This window comes from Oratosquilla oratoria, chromosome 13 (assembly GCF_046742065.1).
Source record: "Oratosquilla oratoria isolate Oo_2021 chromosome 13, ASM4674206v1, whole genome shotgun sequence".
NCBI lineage: Eukaryota > Metazoa > Arthropoda > Malacostraca > Stomatopoda > Squillidae > Oratosquilla > Oratosquilla oratoria.
Genome location: NC_134789.1, coordinates 42,304,433 through 42,326,960, shown reverse-complemented (window position 1 = coordinate 42,326,960; position 22,528 = coordinate 42,304,433). Strand labels below are relative to the sequence as shown.

At 39.7% G+C, this 22,528-nt stretch overlaps 1 protein-coding gene across 2 annotated transcripts in view; it reads right to left on the bottom strand.

The window, feature by feature from the left end:
* The window catches only part of wapl (cohesin release factor wings apart-like), a 53,722-nt gene that overhangs the window by 24,861 nt on the left and 6,333 nt on the right, over nt 1-22,528 (bottom strand). For both annotated transcript variants that reach the window (XM_076197118.1, XM_076197119.1), the window contains exons 2-3: nt 19,824-20,024; nt 2,792-4,746 (exon numbers count right to left, since the gene is read on the bottom strand). In XM_076197118.1, coding sequence (XP_076053233.1) covers nt 2,792-4,746; nt 19,824-20,010 — 2,142 coding nt within the window. In that variant the 5' untranslated portion in view covers nt 20,011-20,024. The remainder of the gene's footprint in view (nt 1-2,791; nt 4,747-19,823; nt 20,025-22,528) is intronic.

The window sequence follows — 22,528 nt, the reverse complement described above, 5'->3', positions numbered from 1 at the left end:
GAAAAGTATGTCCCAAGACAAAAGCAAGAAAAAGAATATGTAAAGTGCTGGTACAACAAAAGTTGTAGGGAGTTTAAAGACAAAAGAGATAAAGCTTGGACAAAATGGAAGAAAGACAAAAAGACCTGAAAAATGGAAAATATATACTAGTTATAGAAACGAATATGTACAAGTGTGCAGAGAGGAAAAGAGAAAATATGAAAAAGATGTCAAAGAAAAATGTAAAGATCAACCAAAACTATTTTACAGATTTGTAAACAACAAACTGAAAAACAAACAAGAATTAGAGAAATTATGATAAGGAGGAGTTGAATACACAGAGGAAATAGAAATGGCAGAAATTATGAACAAGCATTTTAAATTGGTGTTTACAAAGGAGAACATACAACCTGGAGAGATCGAATGGGAAGAGAAAGTCCCCCCTATGAAAGAAATAGAAGTAACAAAGAATGAAATAATGAAACACTTGAGTAACCTTGATGTCAGAAAATTGCATGGACCAGATGAAATAGCAAACTGGATTTTGAAAGAATGCAGGAATGAACTGGCAGACAAAATACATAGCATAATAAACAGTTCCTTGAAAGAAGGAAAAGTTCCAAAAGATTGGAAAAAAGCAAAGATAGTACCTATATATAAAGGGGGAAATAAAGAAGACCCTACCAACTATAGACCAGTCTCTCTAACAAGTACAATAGAGAGAGAAAAAAAAAGTGCTAAATCCAAGGCAATTTGGATTCAGACAAGGACGATCATGCATCACCAATTTAATATGTTTCTATTCAAGGCTTATAGATATAATACAAGAAAGAGATGGATGGGCTGATTGTGCATTTCTAGACCTAAAAAAAGCTTTTGACAAAGTACCACATAAGAAGTTGCTTAAGAAATTAGAAACTGAAGGAGGAATACAGGGCAAACTGCTTAAATGGATGGAAGACTTTTTGCAAGAAAGAAAAATGAGAGTAGTGATAAGAGACAAACACTCTAATTGGGATGAAGTAATAAGTAGTGTTCCACAAGGAACAATTCTGTCCCCAATAATGCTTGCTATATATATATTAATGATATGGATGAAGAAATTGAAAGTTATATGAGCTTCTTTGCAGATGATGCAAAAGTGTTAAAAAAAGTGAACACTGAAGAAGATTGTGAGTCACTACAGAGTGATCTCAATAAAGTATGGGAATGGAGTAGGAAGTGGGAGATGGAGTTCAATAATAAGAAGTGTAGAATAATGGAATTTGGAAAAAGCAAAAAAAGAATAGTAGGATCATATAAATTGGGAGAAGGAATAAAAAAAAGTAGAAAATGAGAAGGACCTGGGAGTCATTATTATGAATAATATGTCACCTGAGACATATAAACAAGATTTTTGGAGAAACTTATAATTCAATAAGAACAATCAAAGTGGCATTTACATACTTGGATGAAGAAATGGTGAAGAAAATACGAATCACTTTGATAAGACCAAGATTGGAATATGCAACAACGATGTGGTCACCAAGTACAAAAAAGTATAACAAAACTTGAAAGAATACAGAGCAATTACAAAATTGGCACCAACACTCTCAAAACTATCATATGAAGAGAGACTAGCAAAACTTGAGCTACAGACATTACAGCAAAGAAGAGAGAGAGGTGATTGGATAACTATTTACAGAATCATGAAAGGCATAGAAACTATTGATAGAGAGGATCAAATAAAATGGGATGATAGAAATACAAGAGGACACGGAACGAAAATCAAGAAAGACAGCTATAGAAGAGATCTGAAAAAGAACAGCTTTCCTCACAGAGCAAGACATTTGGAACAAGTTAGATGAGAAAGTGGTGTGTGCAAAAACAATACAACTAGGTAAATACACACACACACAAGGGAGGTGACCAAAAAACAAAGGCATAAAATCCACTCCCACCCATTCCATCCCCACATACTCCACTCCCGTTCATCCCCCTCCCTCCCTCATATCTTGGCTCCTCCTGGATGACAGGTCATCCCTGCATCCTGTCCATTGCCCTGATTCAGATGCAGTGTCGCAAGACACAGCACATAACCAGCAAGGCCACTTCATTTAATCGGCAATACCCTCTCTCCTTTCCCTCATGCAGAAAAAATATGACGGGAAGAAATCCCTTTGGGCTGTGTCAATTTATTTTTCATACATACTCCCTCACCCTCCATCCCCCACCCACTACCCCTCATGCATCACAGCATCATCCATACACAACCATTTTCCACTCACCCCTATCTTCTGTCTTTTCCCGTCCTTCCTCAACAGACATTCCACTCCCAATGCCCCTTTTACCCCATCCGTCCATCTCATCCTTGGTTGCCCCCTAATGTTCATTCCTTCCACACCTCTTTTACTAATCTTTCTTCACTCATTCTTTCCATGTGTCCAAACCATCCCAATATCCTTTCATCAACACTATCTCCCAACTCCCTTTCCAACCCCTGTTCTTCTCCTCATCTTGCTTCTCACTGTATCTAGCCAAGCAACCCCTATCCCAATTCCCAACCATCATACACCCATTTGCTTCCCTCTCATCTTGGCTCCTTGTGGATGAAGGACCATCTCACTGCCTGGGTCAGAAGCAATGCACTAAGACTATAAATTCATCTATCTATACAGCCAGCCAAGGCATGCACCCATTCCCATCCACCACCCATTGTTTCCCTCTCATCTTAGCTCCTTGCGGATAAAAATTCAAGACCATAGAAGTAAAGACTATAAATAAACAAGCAAATAAATACAAATAGATAAATAAATTAGTAAATAAAGTTTACCTGTTTGGCTGCTCTGGAACATTTGACACTGGTAATGGCTGGCTCTAGCTCCATGGAATCATCCAAACTTTTACTATTTGAAGGCCACGTCTGTACACGTTTCAAAGTTGCTGGAACGTCAAAGTCAAAATCATCGTATGGCGATGCTGTTGATGATGCACTTTGGTTGGTTGGTGGCAGTGAACTATCTTTCTTCCCTTCTTCCTTCTCATCCTGGTCGTGCCACTTGTGTTTGTAGGTGGCACGCTTCTTGGCATCATGGTCAACATCTCGACTCTTGAAGATGCTTCTTTTCTTGACCAAAGGGGCTGGCTGGTCTAATTTTTTTGCATCAAGTGATGAATATTTGTTGAGGCCTGGCCTCTTCCCTACCCTTGAATAGGACTCAGAGGCATGAGATCCCTGAGATGATGTGGAAAACAGTTCAAAGTCTTCAAGATCCTGTGTGTCTGTGTTTAACAAATCTTGGTCTTTAGAACCTTGGTTGGAATCACTTTGGAAATCGATCTGTGTTCTATCAACGATATCATTTTCATCAAAATCATTACTGAACAAATCAAAAGAGTCCTTTTGTGCATCCGTATCAAATGTAGGACTTTCACTACCTAACTTCAACTCTTCGCCAGTTTTTGTTTCACCAAGAACATCATCGATTGGTGGAGTTTTTGATGGATCACTTAAGCTATCCACATTCCCTGAGAACGTTTCAAAGTCCTCTGGAAATGTGCTGCTTGAAAACAAGTCACTACTATCTTCTAAGTCTAATCTACTGTTTGATTGGGCTGTCGGGATATTTATACAAGCTAGGTCTGAAAACTGACAGTCATTGATTTCATTTCTACTTGTGTCTGTGACCTTATTATATGCCTTCACGGTTGACACACTACTTCTACACACATTGTTCAAGTTAGAGTCATCTTCTGTACTAGTTATTAGGAGACCTGTTCTTTGGTCTATTAGGCCACTATATTCAATACTGGAGTCTAAGGAAGAATTGAGGGAAGTCTGAGAAGTTTCCAGAGCACTTTTGTTTATGAGGGAGGTAATTTGGGGGGTTTTGTACTGTGGAAGGGAATACTTTGGGGGCACATCATCAATTAATGAATCTTTACTGTCTTCACCAATGTCTTGTGTTGATGGTGTGCTAGCCCCACTGTTTGCTCTAGAATCATCACTAGGCAGCTCTACAGTACTGGAATACATTTCCTGAGAACTGGATGTCACACTTCTGCTTTTGAAAATCTTGAGCTTGATGCCACTGCCTGACTTTGTCACACTACCACTACTACTTCCACCTCCACCTCCACCTCCACCTCCACCACCACTGCCACTTACACCACCACTGCCACTTACACCCCCACTGCCACTTACACCACCACTGCCACTTACATCACCACTGCCACTTACACCACCACTGCCACTTACATCACCACTGCCACTTACACCACCACTGCCACTTACACCACCCCCACCCCCACTGCCTCCCCCTCCACCACTTCCACTGCCACCATCATCATCATTTCCAGTGACTCCTGTAACACTAGAGACATTACTAACAGTATGGTTCCCAAAGCCACTATCACTAGACTTCTGTGATCCACTACATACAGGCACTACATTGTCAAATGTACTGTATGGTGGGGAGCTCTTTATTTCACTGTCTTTACTCTCAGATCCACTTATAGAGCTCTGACTTGATTCCAAGGTGCTTGACACAGATGATGCATATGGTCCCTTCTGCTTATTCTCACCACCACCAGGCTTTGGAGGTTCTTGCATAACAGTTGGTCCTCTACTTTTGAAGAACTTTCTTGGTCTCCCATATGTGGCCGCTGGCTTGGTGGTGTGTGAAGCTCCGTTTGTGGTGTCCAAAGAGTCGAAACTGAAGGGATCATCTGAATGAGATGATGGGGGTGAATCGTCCAAATAAGAACGTTTGCTGCTCTCTTCTTTTCCTGTAAACAAAAAGGAATCAATTAGTATATCAAGTGAAAATAGTGGTACATACTGTACATACATACACACACATATCAATGGCTTTTGCTCCCTTACAAGGGAGGTAGTCAAAAACAAAAGCATAAAATCCACTCTAGACCTGTTCAAAAAACTTTCATATTTTACTGTACTTTTTCCCATGCTTTTGACCTGAAAAGACAAAAAATCAAATTCATTTCTATCAAGGCTGTATGAAAGCATTGCTGCATGGAAGCTGAAGTTTTTTGCTATCTTACCAAAAGGGCCAATTTTGAGGCATTTCTAAGCATATTTTGTGGTATAATTTTTTATCTATCCAAGATAGAGCAACAAATTAGGTACCAAATGAAAGAACAGAATCTACTCTACATATAGCAACCATTAGAATTGATGAATTTTCCCCATGAATTTTAAGATATGAAATTGTTGAAAATCCTGACTTTTTTGCTAACCTGGAGACATGGTTTTTGTATGGATGTTTGAATTTTAAGTGAATTTAGACCAAAACTCGTACATAATTTCATATTTACAGAAACCTGTTAATAATGTTGGGCAATACTGAACAGTACAAAAGCAAGGCCAGCACAGAAACCCAATCCAAATCCAGAACACTATCCACAAGATACTTCACAATGGCATTAAGCAAGGAGCTACAAGGACGCAGAGTTGATGTCTCATAACCTCCACCTGCAGTCCACAAGCAAGCATCAAGTCGGCTGTCCACCAGATCTCTCACTGAAACCTTCCTGGTCAGATACTCTTCAGCCTGCATCTGTGGTTCCCAGCTTCCCACCAACAGACAAGCATTCCAGTTCTTCCTTTATCTCCAAAGTTTACCATAATATACAGGGAAACCCATGGTTCAATACCGTGCCTATGAATCGGTTGAAGCTATCATCCCATTCTGGTAGATGGTTAGGATCAAGATGATGACCAGACAGAAATGCATGTAGCTCTTTATGAACCTCCATGACAAACATAGAGCACTGATGAAGAGCAAAGGAAGAGCAAGTGACCCTGAAGGAAAGAGGAGTGCATTTGTCTTGGAATTGGACAGCCTGTTTGACATAGGAGCTCCAGATGCTGTCCAGAATAAAGAGAGCAACAGATTGTTATCCAGAGAGATGAGGACAGGTTCCACCAGGACGAGAGGGCTGCAAGGAAAGGTTGCATGTCGGCTTATGACAAGATCTTTGAGACCATCCCAGCAACAAGTAGGCCGGACTGAGAGGCAAGACCCTGAGGTTGCTGACACAAGTGGTATTTGACAAAGGAAGCCATGCCATTTGTGCTCTTCAGCAGCAGGTTGAGTGACAAGTAGAAATAGGACATTGCTGCTCAGTTGCATGCCACTCAGAAGCCAAACAGCTTCATGAGTGGAAAACCTACGTTTCAGAAGGTGACAGTCAAGACCACACTATTCAACATTTTTAGAAAAACTTGATGCTGAAAGATACAAAGATCACCACGAGCACAGCTCCCTTCCCGTATAGTACAACTAGGTAAATACATTCAAACTCTTCCTTTCTTATGTTCCATGTTTCTGACCCATACAGTGCTGTCAGCACAATCACTTCTTCATACAATCTCCTCTTAGCATCCATTCCCAAATGTCTATTTCTCATTACACTTTTAAATCCCCCAAGGCATTTACTTACTTCTCTCAATCTACATTCTGCCTCCACCTCCACTCCTCCCTTTCCCGCCACATTCGCACCCAAGTATATAAAGTTAGCCACTTCCTCCAGTCTCTCTCCCTTAATACTTACTTCTAATTTGCTGCCTTCCCCTTGTACATCTCATCACCTTACTTTTACCCATATTTATCTTCAACTTCATTCTTTCGCACATCTTCCCAAATTCCATCACTAACTTCCTTAATCCCTCCTCTGATCCTGCTACAAGTGCAGTGTTGTCAGCAAACAACTGGCTTATCTCCCATTTTTTAAACCATCTTCAATCTCCAACCCAATACCCTTGTGTTTAACTGACACACCACCCCATCCACATATAAATTGATCTAAGGAAACATGACACATCCGTGGAAAAGTCCCACCTTTACCTCAAATCACTCTCTCCATTTCTAATTCTAACACATGCTTGTAAAAATTCTTGACTGTTCTTAAAAGCTTTCCTCCTATCCCATATATCTGCAATATCTCCCACAATGCCTTCCTGTCTACCCTGTTGAAAGTCTTTTCCAAATCCTTGAAGGTTAAAAAAAATATCCTTACCTTTTCCTAAAGCTTTCTCACATATCTGCCTTCCCACACTGTTCCTCACCAATTACTCCCTCTGTTCCTCACCTAATTCTTTCATTCAAAACCTTCCCATAAGCCTTCCTAACTACTCAACAAACTGATCCCTCTGAAACTACTACAAAAACACTTGTCCCCTTTTCTCTTGTAAAGTGGAACTATACAGGCACTCCAGTCCTCCAGCACTCTACCTTCTACAAACATTTAATAACCTCACCAGCCAGTCCCCCATCACTGTACCTCCCTTTTTAGACACTCCACATGACACCCATCCAACCTAGATGCCATACCTACTCTCTTTATTTCAACAACTGCTTTCACATCATCTTTATTTCTTCTCCATTTTCCTCATTCATCACTGTCATTTTCTTAGCGCTTCCCACTGCAACTACCTTTCCTTTCCTATCTTCCTTCACATTTAGCAACTCACTAAAATACTCTACCCATTTTCCTCTTTCTGCCATCTCTTCCATTATCATCTCTCCAACTTCACCTTTTACCTTTCCTTCTCTACTTGATTTGATTCTTCTTCCTCTCTTAATTTCCTTCCAAAACATCTTTTTATTACTTTCAAAATTTTCTATCATACTTTTAGCCCATTTCATGTCTGCTCTCCTGTTTACCACCTTTATCTTATGCTTTACTTCTGTTACTTCTCTTTTCTTTTCTTTGTACCTCTAATATGATTATCTTGTCCCATTTTGTAACCAATCTCTGATTGTCTCTTTTCTTCTACAACCTTCTTTGCTTCATCATCCCACCACTAACTACCCTTCCCTCTATTTCCTCTCGTCCTTCTTGTTCTACACACCGTTTTTGCACAACTTGCGATTCCCTCCTTGAACCACCCCATTCCTCCACTCCTATTTCTACTCTAACCTCACTCCCTCCCACTCTTCTCTCAGCTTCTTCTTGTATTTCCTCTTTCTCAACTCACCTTCCATCAAAAAATGATCTGATATTCCCCCACTTTCTCCCCTTAGAATATGTACATCCAAAATTCTTCCTACTCTTCTCATGGTTACCACTATATAGTCCATTAAAGCCCTATCTGCCACTCTTCCATCCACCACCCTCTCCAATGTGTATTTATGCTTGACTTTATTCCCAAACACAACATTTGCTATCATCAACTCTCTAGACACAGCTCCACCATCATCTCTCCACTATGATTTTTTCTGGGAACTCCACACTTCCTAACCACTCCATCTATTGGTTCATCTCCTAACCTAGCATTATGATCTCCCAATACCACTACATTGTCAATTCTCCCTAAACTCTATGCACTCATTTACATCTATCCAAGAAGCCTCCCTTTCCTCTACATTCTTCTCACTACCAGGCCCATATGCACTTATAAAAACCCACATATCCCTTCCCAGTTTCACCTTCATCCACATTAACCTTGAAGAAACCTTCCACTCCATATGTTTACCTATCTCTTCACTTACTAGTAAAGCCACCCCTTCTCTCCCTTGTCCTTTCTTCACTCCTGACACCCTCCCAACTACACTTCCAATCTGAAACTCACCCCTCCCTTTCAACTTAGTTTCACTCAATGCCAACACATCTTTCTTCTCACAAACATAATGCCTATTTCCTCCCTTTTACCCTCATGTGTACCACATCCATGCACATTAAAAGACCCAAACCTTAGGGTACTGGCTGAAAACTCCAGACCCTCTTATGCTCTTATGCCCTTTTTTTTTATACCTAGTCCTATCCCTGTCCCATTTTTGTTGCCTTTTACAACTCAAGTGGGAACACTAAGTGGCAGTATTCTTCTCCCCTACTACTGGGTTTGGAGAAAAAAAAAAAAAAAAAAAAAAAAAAAAAAAAAAAAAAAAACTGGTAATACAGTGAGAGAATACAAAGGGTAGCAACCAAACTGGTTCCCACACCATATGAGGAAAGACTAAAAGCACTGGGTCTACCAACTTTGAAAGATCAAAGATAAAGAGGTGATATGATTACAGTATTCAGGCTGCTACATTGAGAGGAGGTGCCAAGATAAGAGGGAGGGAAGAGGGTGGAGGGGAGTGGAATATATAGGAAATAAAATGGGTGGGAGTGGTTTCTATGCCTTTTTCTTTTTGGCTACCCCCCATGTAGGGAGAAAAAGCCTTTGGTATATGTATGTACATTGAGAAAGAAAGAAAAAAAAAAAAAAAAAAAAAAATCTTGATTAGGAATGGCAGGGTTTGAGGTTCAATACTACAAATTAGTTTTCCACATAGGTGCATAAATACTTGGAATAGCCTTGACAGGAATATAGCCCAATCTGAAACAATAGATGAATTCAAATCTAAGTATAATAATTTGAAATTAAGGATATACGCAAAGATGAATCAATCAATGAATCGCTGTCTCTGGTCTCTTGCAGAAGCCTGCGGCCTCTAGAAAATCAGCAAGAGCCTCCCATGGGAGAACATATGTCATTTAGTGAAGATATTTTGTATTGCTGGTACATTGTGACAAGTTGATGAAGGTGGAAAAAGAAGCCATGGGTCTAGTTCCGAGTTTCTGAGTTTATTCCTGACTGGTTTTGCTCTATGCTTCTTCATTCCTCTGAAGAAGCATAGAGCAAAATCGGTCAGGAATAAAATCAGAAACTTGGAACTAGACCCATGACTTCTTTTTCCACCAGATATTGTATTGTTATATAGGGATTTAATAGTGTGAGACATTGTAGTATGAAGTGTTCTGTGTCTTCTGTGTGGTGGTTGCATCTGAGGCAGTTTGTATCTGTGACCAGGCCTAGTCTGTGTTTGTACAGTTTTAATGCTGGATGGTGTCCTGAGCTCAGGCATGCCAGTGTGGTTGTTGTCAGGTGTGTGTGTGTGTGTTTTCTTTTCCCTCCTTCTTCTGCTGGAGTATTTAGTTTGGCATCTTTCTTGAAGGGCTTGTTTAGAAATCTGAATGTGTATGCATTTCTATGTGGATGTTTTGTGTGGTATTGGTGGTAGGTTGTTATACATGTTTGAGTACTATACTGCTGCTGTTTTTTTATCATTATTTTTTTTTTTTATCTATTTTTATTTATATATTTTCTTTATTCTGGGATTTTGGTTTCTGTATGCAGGTGTCCAACAGGAGTGGTTTTGGTACATCCTACTATCACTTTCAGTGCTCCATCTGTTTGTCTTATTGATTGTTGGGAACCATGTCTTGGAGGTGCAGTCAAGGTTGGTTCTTATGAATTGCTTGTAAATGGTTATTAGTTTCTTTTTGTTATGCAAAATCTGTTAGTGAGAGATTTAGTAGGTTTGAATGAGTGAAGAAAGATTAGTAAAAGAGGTGTGGAAGGCAGAGGTAGAAGGAGTGAATATGAGGGGGCGTCCTAGGATGAGATGGATGGATGGGGTAAAAGGGGCATTACAAAAGAGAGGAATGTCTGTTGAGGAAGGACGGGAAAGGACAGAAGTAGGGGTGAATGGAGAAGAGTTGTGTATGGGGGGTGAGGAAGTGTGTATGAGAGGTAATTTGACGCAGTCCGAAGGGATTTCTCCTCATCTTCTCCTTTTCTGCATGAGGGGACGGAGAGAGGGGGTCGCCGAATTAATGAAGTGGCCTTGCTGTGGATGTGCTGTGTCTTGCGACACTGCTTCTGACCCAGGGCAGTGGACAGGATGCAGGGATGACCTGTCATCCAGGAGGTGACAAGATGAAAGGGAGGGGGAGAGTGGAGAGGAGTGGAATGTGTAGGGGATGGAATGGGTGGGAGTGGTTTCTATGCCTTTTTCTTTTTGGCTACCCCCTGTGTATGGGGAAAAAAGCCTTTGGTATATGTATGTATATTTTCTTTGCCATTTTTGCTGTCAAATCTTTATGTAGGCAGAAAGTCATAATCATGAAATGTGAGGCCTAGGATTTTTAGGTTCTCTTTCATTGGAAGGATCTAGCCATTTAATTTTACTATGTGGTGTCTTGTTGTTTCATTCATGATCATCTGAAGCGAGTAACGTTACAATTGATTTCTGGGGTGAAGCTTCCATTCTGTTATTTTTGAGTTATTGTTCCAGTTTGTTCAAGTAGGCTTGGGTGTTCTTTGCTGCTATTTTGTATTTAATGTGCTGGGTTATTATTGTAAGTAAGCTGCATATGAGAGAACAGTGGTATTTAGTCTTGGTTCTGGAGTTGGGAAATCATTCATAAAGAGATTGAACAGGAATGGTGAAAGTACTGCACCTTGAGGGACTCCACAGTATAGCCTTTTTGTACCTGAAGTTTGGCTGTTTTGGGTTATTTTGCATTGTGTTCCTGCTATAAAGTTGGTTAATCACTTCTCATTGTGTCTCAATGATCTTTTTGGATAGTTTGTGTCTAGGGACTTTGTTGAAAGCCTTGTTTATATCAACAGCAACAATAAATGTTTATTTTTTATTTTTTTATATCTATTTATTTATATATTTTTTATTACATCCTTCCAGTACCTGTAGTGTGATGTTTGTGAAAAGAGTGCTGGTAGAGTAGCTTTCCTTGAAAGCATGTTGGTTAGGAGAGGTACTCATAGGTATTTTGGATTTGATTCTTGCCATTGTCAGCCTTTTGATTAGTTGGTCTGTTTGGTTTAAATATTAGGATTATATGAGCACTTCAAGATATTTGGGATGTTGTTGTGTAACCAGTTGTAGTTGAAAATGTCAGTTAATGTGATTGTTTGGCTATGGTGTTTGGGTGCTGCAGTTTCCAACTTTCAAACAGATACACTGAATGTTTTTCCAACTTTCAAGAAGACATACAGATTGTTGAAATGGCAAAGAGAGGAAGGAGCCCAGCCAAAGAAGAACAGCATATTTCCAAGTCCTGCTGAAGATGCCAAACAGACACAACACTCCCCACCTGCTCAAAGAGGTGCAGCCCTGAGGGACCAGCACATGGTGTCTGGACTGGGCCAGAATGGTGTTACAGCATGGATAAAATTATATATATATATATATATATATATATATATATATTGTGTGTAGTAGTGGTTACTAGGCTGGATAAAAAGAGAAACAAGGTAGTTGGGAGATAGGGCTGATGAAAGAATATTGGCATACTTTGGACTCATGGAAAGAATGAGTGAAGAAAGATTAGTAAAAGAGGTGTGGAAGGCAGAGGTGGAAGGAGTGAACATGAGGGGCCGACCAAGGATGAGATGGATGGATGGGGTAAAAGGGGCATTGGGAAATAGGGGAATGTCTGTTGAGGAAGGAAGGGAGAAGACAGAAGATAGGGGTGAGCGGAGAATGGTTGTGTATGGATGATGCTCTGATGCATGAAAGGGAGTGTGTGGGGGATGAGGGAGTACATGTGAATGGTATTTTGACACAGACCAAAGGGATTTCTCCTTGTCTTCTCTTTTTCTGCATGAAGGGACAGAGGGGGGTTCACCAATTAAATGAAGTGGCCTTGTTGTGGATTTGCTGTGCCATGCTACTTTACTTCTGACCCAGGGCAGAAAGTGAGATGCAGGGATGACCCGTCATCCAGGAGCCAAGAAAAGAGGGAAGGAAGGATGGTGAATGGGAGTGGAGTATGTGGGGATGAAATGGGTGGGAGTTACCTCCCTTGTAAAGGGGAAAAAAGCCATTGGTGTGTATGTTTGTGTGTGTGTGTGTGTGTGTGTGTGTGTGTGTGTGTGTATATATATACTCATTTAGACCCTAATCTGTTCAAGACTGGGATATTCATCAGTGGGTTTTCACATGTGAAAGATATAAGCAAGACTGCGAGGATATAACTTGGTTATCTGCCTGGCAGATAAGCCATATAAGGAGAGGCAAAATACATCAGACCTGCAAACATTAAATGATAAGAAAAAGGTGATTTGACTGCAATGTTCAGGTCAATGAATGGAATGAACTACACTGATAAAAATCTGATTAGAGATGAGAGGGCTTTATGAGGTCATGGCAACAAATTGAAGAAAGTCTAAAGGATGCAAAGGGTGTTTTGCCCAAGCTGGAAACATACATGAATCTCAATCTAAGTTTGATAACTGGAGAATAAAGTGATATAACCAAGATGGATATGTGCATGGGTTTTAATCTATGCCCTGCTATGGATGTGCTGTGTCATGCTGAACATAAACAAACCCATAATTTGAATTTTAAACTTGGCATGATTATTGGAGACATGGGTACAGGACCCCCACAAGAAGTACTCCTTTCTTGTATACTATAATTAGGTCCAATAAAGTAAGCATACACACTAGCCATTTTTCTTGGGAAATGCTGATAAAAGAGGAGAAAAATTTGGGAGTGCTGATAAAAGAGAACCAGTCACCTAGCAATCATATCTGCATGACTGTGGGAGAAATATATAGACTGCTTCAGAACATTATTTTTGCTTTTCACTATATGAATGGTGGAATGGTGGGATGAGGAAGCAAAGAAGGGTGAAGAAGAGAAGAAGCAAGCTTTCATAGACTGGTTACAAATTAGGATGAAGGAATATGAGAGGTACAAAGTAAAGAGAATAGAAGTAAAGCATAAGATAAAGGAGACAAACAGGAGAGCAGATGTGAAATGGGGTAAGAGTATGACAGAAAATTTTGAAAGTAATAAAAAATGTTTTGGAAAGAAATTAAGAGAGGAAGAGGAGGCAAACCAAGTAGAGAAGAAAAGGTAAAAAGTGCAGATGGAGAGATGATAATGGAAGAGAAGGCAGTAAGAGGAAGGTGGGCAGAGTATTTTAGGGAGTTGCTAAATGAGGAGGATAGAGAAAGGTAGTTGCAGTGGGAAGTGCCAAGAAAATTACCATGATGAGTGAGGAAAATGGAGGAGAAATAAATAAAAGACAAGGTGAAGGCAATTGTTAAGATGATGAGAACAGGTATGGCACCTGGTTTGGATGGATGCCATGCAGAATGTCTGAAAAAAAAGGAAGTATAATGATGGTGGACTGGCTGGTGAGGTTATTTAATGTTTACTCATGAGAGGGTAGAGTGCTGGGGGACTGGAGGAAAGACTGTATAATTCCACTTTACAAGGGAAAAGGGGTCAAGTGTGTGTTGTAGTTTCAGAGGAGGCAAACAAAGTAGTGAAGTTGGGAAGGCTTATGGGAGGGTCTTGATTGAGAGGATTACGAGAGGAACAGAGGGAGTAACTGGTGAGGAGCAGTGTGGGTTTAGGACAGATAGGGGTTGCATGGATCAGATTTTTGTGGTAAGACCTTTATGTGAGAAAGCTATAGGAAAAGGTAAGGATGTTTTTTTTTGGCTTTTATGGATCTCGAAAAGGTTTACAACAGGGTACACAGGAAGGCACTGTGGGAGGTATTGCAGATATACGGGCCAAGAGGAAAGCTGTTAAGAGCAGTCAAAAGTTTTTACGAGAGTAGTAGAGCTTGTGTTAGGATTGGAAATGGAGAGCGAGTGGTTTCAGGTAAAGGTGGGACTTCATCAGGGGTGTGTTATGTCACCCAGGCTGTTCAATTTATACATGGATGGGGTGGTGAGAGGTAAATGTAAAAGTAGTGTGTCAGGGATTGGAGATGTTTAAAGAAAATGGAGAATAGTGGGAGATAATCCAGTCGTTGTTTGCTGATGACACTGCGCTAGTAGAAGGATCAGAGGAGGGATTGAGGAAGTTAGTGACAGAGTTTGGGAAGGTGTGCAAAAGAAGGAGGTTGAAGATAAATGTGGGTAAAAGTAAGGTGATGAGATGTACAAGGGGAGAAAGTGGTAGTAGACTGGAAGTGAGTATTAAGGGTGAGAGACTGGAGGAAGTGGATATTTTTAGATACTTGGGTGTGAATGTGTTGGGAAAGGGAAGAGTGGGGGTGGAGGTAGAATGTAGATTGAGAGAAGCAAGTAAATGCCTTGGGGGATTAAAAAGTATAATGAGAAATAGACATTTGGGAATGGATGCTAAGAGGAGATTGTATGAAGGAGTGATTGTGCTGACAGTACTGTATGGGGCAGAAACATGGAACATAAGGAAGAGAGGAGTCTGAATGTGTTTGAGATGAGGTGCCTGAGAAGTATGACAGGGGTTACTAGGTTGGATAGAGTGAGAAATGAGGTCGATTTTAATATTCATGCACATGTTCAAATGCACATGAGAAAGGTACCAATTTATGCTAGCTCAGGAATTTAGGCACAAAATAATTTGGGGTGCCACAAGCATTCTGTATTTGGTGGCATTCAGGACAAGTCTTAATGTACTGGAGTCATGTGCTTGAATCATGAAATGGCAAAAATCAGACACTTGGATTTACCCATGATGGGCAGAAGTCAATCAATTGTTGACTTAAGTTTCATTCAATGAAAAATCCACAGTGGCTGGCACAGATCTTTCTTGAAAGAAAGTTTGGACTGTTGTCTGTATTATATATATATATATATATATATATAGGTGCTAAGATGGGAGGGAGGGTGGAGGGGTGTGGAGTGTTTTCAGGGATGGAATGGGTGGGAATGATTTTATGCCTTTTCCTTTTTGGCTACCTCCCTAGTAAGGGGGAAAAAGCCTTGGTATATGTATGTATGTATATATATATACACACACACATATATACAGGGCAGTGGACAAGATGCAGGGATGACCCATCATCCAGGAGGTGCCAAGATAAGAGGGAGGGAAGAGGGTAGAGGGGAGTGGAGTATGTAGGGGATGGATTGGGTGGGAGTGGTTTCTATGCCTTTGTCTTTTGACTACCTTCCGTGTAAGGGGGAAAAGAGCCTTTGGTATATGTATCTATGTATGCATGTATATATATACTGTATATACTTGCATATAGGTCATACCAGTGGATAGGTTGCACCGGTTGTTTGTGATTGTCAAAGTGATTATTTGCGGTTGACCCGTGGGTAGGTCGTACTATAATCTGGCGATTTACAAGACCCATTCAAACATAAAAATGATCAGATATTTACCTTTATTTCAAAACTTTACTCACAAAATTTTAATATCAGAACACATGTAGATTGTCCAACTGTCACACATGCGCATAATGCAAACTTACATAAACAACGGTTGTGTTTCTAAAACTATAATCGTAAACAAATGCACTTGCATAAATAACGTTTTAGTCAACTTGACAAAAAAATCAACAGAGTTTAACTGTCAAATGGACTCTATACAACAGTATAGAAAAAAATTCTTTAAACTGATCTTTCTGCTTTCTCCATCCCTGCACTACCTTTCCTGAAACCCCAATCTCCCTTTCTGCAAATCTGTTTCCATGTTCTTCTGCATAATCCACAACTTTCAGCTTAAAACCTACTTCATAGATCTTTCTCTTACCGATACTAATGATTAGGGTTTGCAGTTATTAGGCCTAAAACTCCGTGTGATCTACCGTAGATCTAACAGTACGGTAGGCCTATTGGAAGTTTACGAAAATAATATTTTTTTTATTACGAAAATCATAAGTTTTTAAGTTACCTTACAGGATGTTATGTTATGCTACGAAAACATAATTTGAGCACATATCATAGAAATGCAGCCACGAATTAAACAGGTAATGTACAGTAACATATGGTAAAAAAGGTCAGGGTTGCATTGCTTATAAACACTATAAAACATACGAAAGTGAATATTTTGTGATTTTATTGTAATTGATATATGATTTTGTAGCAGCAATAGTTCAGTTTAGAGCAGCAAGTCGGTAGGAACCTTTGATATATATTTTATGCATACAAAAGGCTCAAAAAGCTTTCCAATGTATACTGTGCAAACACCAATGAAATTCCCTGTCACTGTCACATTGAAATTGCCAATTGTTGCAATTTGGTGACAGAGTAGTGCTGTCCCTCATTAATGTCAAGTGGGACCCGTCATCCAGGAGGTGCTCGGATGAGAGGAAGGGTGGGAGGGGTGTGGAGTGTATTTAGGGATGAAATGGGTGGGAGTGTTTTTATGCCTTTCCCTTTTTGGCTACCTCCCTTGGAAGGGGGAAAAAGCCTTGGTATATGTATGTATGTATGGATAGGTCCGACCCTGATTTTGGTGAAATACTTAGTTTAAAAAAGTGTGACCTATTCGCGAGTATATACAGTATATGTGTATATATATATATACACATACATATACCAAAAGCTTTTTCCCCCTTACACAGAAGGTTTAATGTAGTTGCACATTTGTAAAATAAGACTTATTGACCCACTGTCGGAGAATGAGATGAGATGGACAGATAGTGGTCGAAATATACAGATTATCTATCCATCATATCTCATTCTCTGACAGTCTTATATGTATATATATATATGAAAAGGTAAGGATTTTTTGGGCTTTTATGGATTTGGAAAAGGCTTACGACAGGGTAGACAGGAAGGCACTCTGGGGGGTATTGCAGATATATGGGGTAGGAGGAAAGTTGTTGAAAGCAGTCAAGAGTTTATATGAGAGTAGTAGAGCTTGTGTTAGGATTAGAAATGGAGAAAGTGAATGGTTTGAGGTATAGGTGGAATTTCGTCAGGGATGTGTTATGTCACCCTGGCTCACGTTCCCTTGCCTTGCCTTGCCGCCTCGGAGGTCTAGGTCTCAAGCAGCAGCATCAGCAGCAAGACATCTTTGTGTGAGCTTACATACCAGATGGGGTGGTGCGAGAGGTGAATGCAAGGGTAGTGGGTCAGGGGTTGGAGATGGTTAAAGAAAATGGAGAAAAGTGGGAAATAAGCCAGTTGTTTGCTGACAACACTGCGCTTGTAGCAGGATCAGAGGAGGGATTGAGGAAGTTAGTGACAGAGTTTGAGAAGGTGGGTGAAAGAAGGAAGCTGAAGATAAATGTGGGTAAAAGTAAGGTGATGAGATGTACAAGGGGAGAGAGTGACAGCATGCTGGAAGTGAGTATTAAGGGAGAGAGACAGGAGGAAGTGGAGAGTTTTAGATATTTGGGTGCGAATAAGGCAGGAAAGGGAGGAGTGGGGGTAGAATGTAGATTGAAAGAAGCAAGTAAATGTCTTGGTGGATTAAAAAGTATAATGAGAAACAGATATCTGGGAATGGATGCTAAGAGGAGGTTATATGAAGAAGTGATTGTGCCGCCAGCACTGTACAGGGCAGAAACATGGAACATAAGAGAGGAAGAAAGGAGGAGTTTGAATGTGTTCGAGATGAAATGTCTAAGAAGTATGATAGGGGTTACTAGGCTAAATAGAGTGAGAAATGAGGAGGTAAGGAGGAGAACATGGGTGGAAAGGGAGTTGGGAGATAGGGTTGATGAAAGAGTATTAGGATGGTTTGGACGCATGGAAAGAGTGAGTGAAGAAAGATTAGTAAAAGAGGTGTGGAAGGCAGAGGTGTAAGGAGTGAATATGAGGGGGCATCCTAGGATGAGATAGATGGATGGATGGGGTAAAAGGGGCATTACAAAAGAGAATGTCTGTTGAGGAAAGATGGGACAGGACAGAAGACTAGGGGTGAATGAAGAAGGGTTGTGTATGGATGATGCTGTGATGCATGAGGGGGAGTGGGTGGGGGATGGGGGTTGAGGAAGCACTATACGTATGAGAAATAATTTGAAGCAGCCCGAAGGGATTTCTCCCCGTCTTCTCCTTTTCTGAATGAGGGGACGGAGGGGGGGTTGCCGATTTAATGAGGCAGCCTTGCTGTGGATGTGCTCTGTCTTGTGACACTGCTTCTGACCCAGGGCAGTGGACAGGATGCAGGGATGACCTGTCATACAGGAGGTGCCAAGATGAGAGGGAGGGAGGAGGGTGGAGGGGAGTGGAATATGTAGAGGATGGAATGGGTGGGAGTATTTTCTATGCCTTTTTCATTTTGGCTACTCCCGTGTAAGGGGGAGAAAAGCCTTTGGTATATGTATGTATATATGTGTATATATATATATATATGTGTGTGTATATATATATATAGATATAAATTAGTTGATAGAGTGAGAATTGGGGCCCTATAACGTGTCAGCCCCTTAGGGATGCACCTTCTGATGTGATCTGAAAATAGGCAGCTTTGCTGTATATCTTGTAGAATCACCACATGCAGGCACCTATCACTGGTTCCTGAGTAGAAGTCTACCTGGATAAGTAAGTCTTCAACAATTTTATCCTCTGACACTCCTATACTTATGTTCATGATTGTTTCATTGAAGCACTTTATTCTTTATACATATATACATACATATACCAAAGGCTTTTCCCCCTACATGGGGGGTAGCCAAAAAAGAAAATAGCATAGAAACCACTTCCACCCATTTCAAACCTCAGTTTGAGAACACCTCCACATGGTTATTCTTTATACATGGATGAAAAAAGTCTTTCCCTTCTTATAAAGGTAGCAGCCTTTTTCTTATCTCTTTTTTAGTAGCAAACTCCTTCTCATATTTACTGTAATTATGGAAAGAAAGGGAATGAATGAAAGAAAGAAAGAAAGAAAGAAAAAAAAAAAAAAACTCCCTATTATCAATACTTCACCATAATACCCTGAGTTTAATAAAACAATTTTATGTTAACCAAAACAAAGCCAGAAAACAAAAAGGGATAAGACAGTCTTAATTCCTTCAATTCAGTGATGTCTCTTCATCTTTGGAAAGTCAGTTGGTACTCAGCAGGATACAAAAAGGAATCATGCCGAAGGGCCTCTGTAAGGGTTACTGACTGTATGTTTTATGCAGGTGATATTCTAGATATTCTAATGATAGATAAGTCTCCACTCAAAAAAAGAAAGTTGACCAATGTCAACTTCTACTATCTCTCCCTTCTGCAACCTTTCTTTATATCAACTTTTCTTTGGTACAGTAATCTCCTTTTGGATAGAAATATTGTTAATCGCTGACAAAATACAATAAATAAGATACATTATTAAGCTTTGAAACTGCTATTTTTCGAACTAAATCATGAGCATAATACTAACCATAACCACCATTTATATTCCGCAATGAAGTAAATGATGTCATTCCCCATTTTCCAACATGTCCTGCTGTTTTTGTTGCTGATGGCTTGGTTTTATTACCAGGTTCTGCCACCAACTTGTCATACTGGCTTATTGGGGGAGGTGCAGGCTTCTTCCTGCCATACGTCCGAGAATATCTGCCACTCATCTTGATGCTTGAATCTGCAATTGGAAACAATACTTTAATAATGGATTTGTTTTACGCATATAAATATCATGCTGAGGCCAACAATAGGTGCTTCTAGTAGTCTTACAAGACTCGTTGCCCATAAAAAAAAAAAAAAACATAGGACTGCAGATTCCCAGGCACCTAAAGCAACAAATGATTGATAAGATACCCTTTGGAAAACCTTTTGCAAACCTCAGTTTGAGAACACCTCCACATGGTTAATCTGCATACTCATGAAGTGAGATCATCTTGGATATACACTCGACCCTTGTTTATCCAGACCTCATTAATCCAGATAACGTCCAGCTAATAATTTGAGTCCAGATGGCCAACAAATTAATTCAAACAACGTACACCTTGCATACTGCCAGAAATACTAAATAGGTGGCGGCAGATGGTTGTAAACAAGTCTGGCCAACGCTTGTGAACTGTTCTGTCTGGTATCAGTGAACAATTTTGTGCATTTTTCAATATGAATAGATACCTTAAAACTATTAATTACACCTTCCAAGTCTATTAAGTGTAAGCAAATGCCCTGTGGCTCAAAAGCTGGAATTAAGAAAATTAGAGAATGGAGCTAGTGTTACTAGTGTTTGTGAGGACAAGTAAACTGTATTGGACATTAGAAAGTCAAAAGATATGGTGGTAGAATATTCTGCCAAGTATTGTGTGGATGCATCAGCAAGCAAATGTGGTAAAGGTGCATTGAAAAAAAAAATGTTAGGACTGGAAAAGATGCTACAATTATGAAGTTTTCTCATGTGGCCTATCTATGAATACCTGCTTCTGTGACTATATTTGTAATCAAGAGCAACTGAAGGCTGAAACAAGACAGGACCTTAACTTCTCCAGAAATTTTTGGGTTATTATTTCATTCTTCTCATGATCTAAGCATCACATGCAAACATGTTAGTTTTGTTTCCTATACATTAACATGGATAAGAATTATATAGGTGCTAGCACTAAACCTTATACGACTCCAATGGTCACTGCTCCCTATCCTGATTTCTTATCCCTTACCACTGTCTTCATGGATGTACCCTTCAGCAAATCTTTCATCCATGAGTAATTTACCCCCTAGTTTTCCAATTTCACAAAATCAACTGTGAGGTACTTTATCCATGGCACTCTCTAGATCAAACGACACATGATTAACCCAACTCTCCCGCTCTTGCAGCACATAAATTACTCAAGGTAAAGCTCAATGAATTTGACACACATCCTTCCAGATCTTAAACTGTATATAATTGTTTTATAACTTACAATGTAGCCAAAACTTTCATTGACGATTTGACTCAACATCACAAAACTCCCCCTACCAGGAAGCTAGGGCAGTGCCCCTTACAGATAAATTTGTAGCATGGAATTTATTAAACCATGCCCTTGGTTAAACTCGTTGGCAGCAGGGTTTGAACTGCTTTCACCTCGACCTCCACTGCAAGTAGCGATGCTTTAACCTGTTCAGCCAGAGAGCATCTAAACTTTTATTCATATTAATGGACCCTCACACATTTGGGAATACACACTGGACACCAAAGCGAAAGGAAGTGCAGCGATTGAGCACATATCTAGCTGTTTTGTCGCCGAACATGAAGGAAACCAGTTGTTATTGTTCGGGATGGGTAAGCTGTGGTACTCAGGTGACTGGTAAAAGACATCCAGTTCTTGAAAAAAGTATAGTTTTGGCAAGATGGAGAATGAAAAAGAAGAAAGAAAAAAGAACGAACCAGTGAAAAGAGGACTGGACATAAGCATAGTGGAAAGTCCAAGAGGTGTCATCCCCAAGAGACATTGTTTGATAGATACTCCAAGGAAAAACCAAAGGTGGGGAAATAACAGTTTTTCAGGGTTTCAAAGAAACCCAGGTGAAATAGGCAAAAGCTTAGAAATAGATAGAGAAATTAGATATAGTAATGCATTAAGAAATTGCAAAGTAAATGACTTAATGGAAGAAATCATAGATTTAAAATTGGATTACCAAGCTGTACTTAGGGAATTGATTACTTTGCATAAGAGTAATGAGCAAACGATTAAAGAATCAAGTGACCTAAAGAGCGAAATTGAAATCCTCAAAAGAGAAAATGAAAAAATGAAGAACGAGGACAAAGATAAAAATGAAGAACTGAAAAAGGAGGTCAAAGAGCAATTACAAGTAGTGACCAGAAAGGTGGAAGAGTCAATCAAAGAAACGGACCTAATTGAATTAAAAATTCAATGAAAACAATAACAGGAAAATAAAAAAAATATCATTTAGAGAAATATTACAAAAGTAGATGGAGGAAAATACAAAAGAAACAGTTATAAAAGTAATCAACGAAAAGGAAAATTGGGTGAAAGATACAGTTAACAAAGGTAAGTGCATTGTGGTACATGGTATCCAGGAAAAACACGATATATATAGATACCAGAAAGAAAAACAGAAGGAAATAGCTCAGGAAATTTTGAAAGAAATACAGGATGAAGGGCAAAATTTTGATAAAGAAATCTATGAAATCCA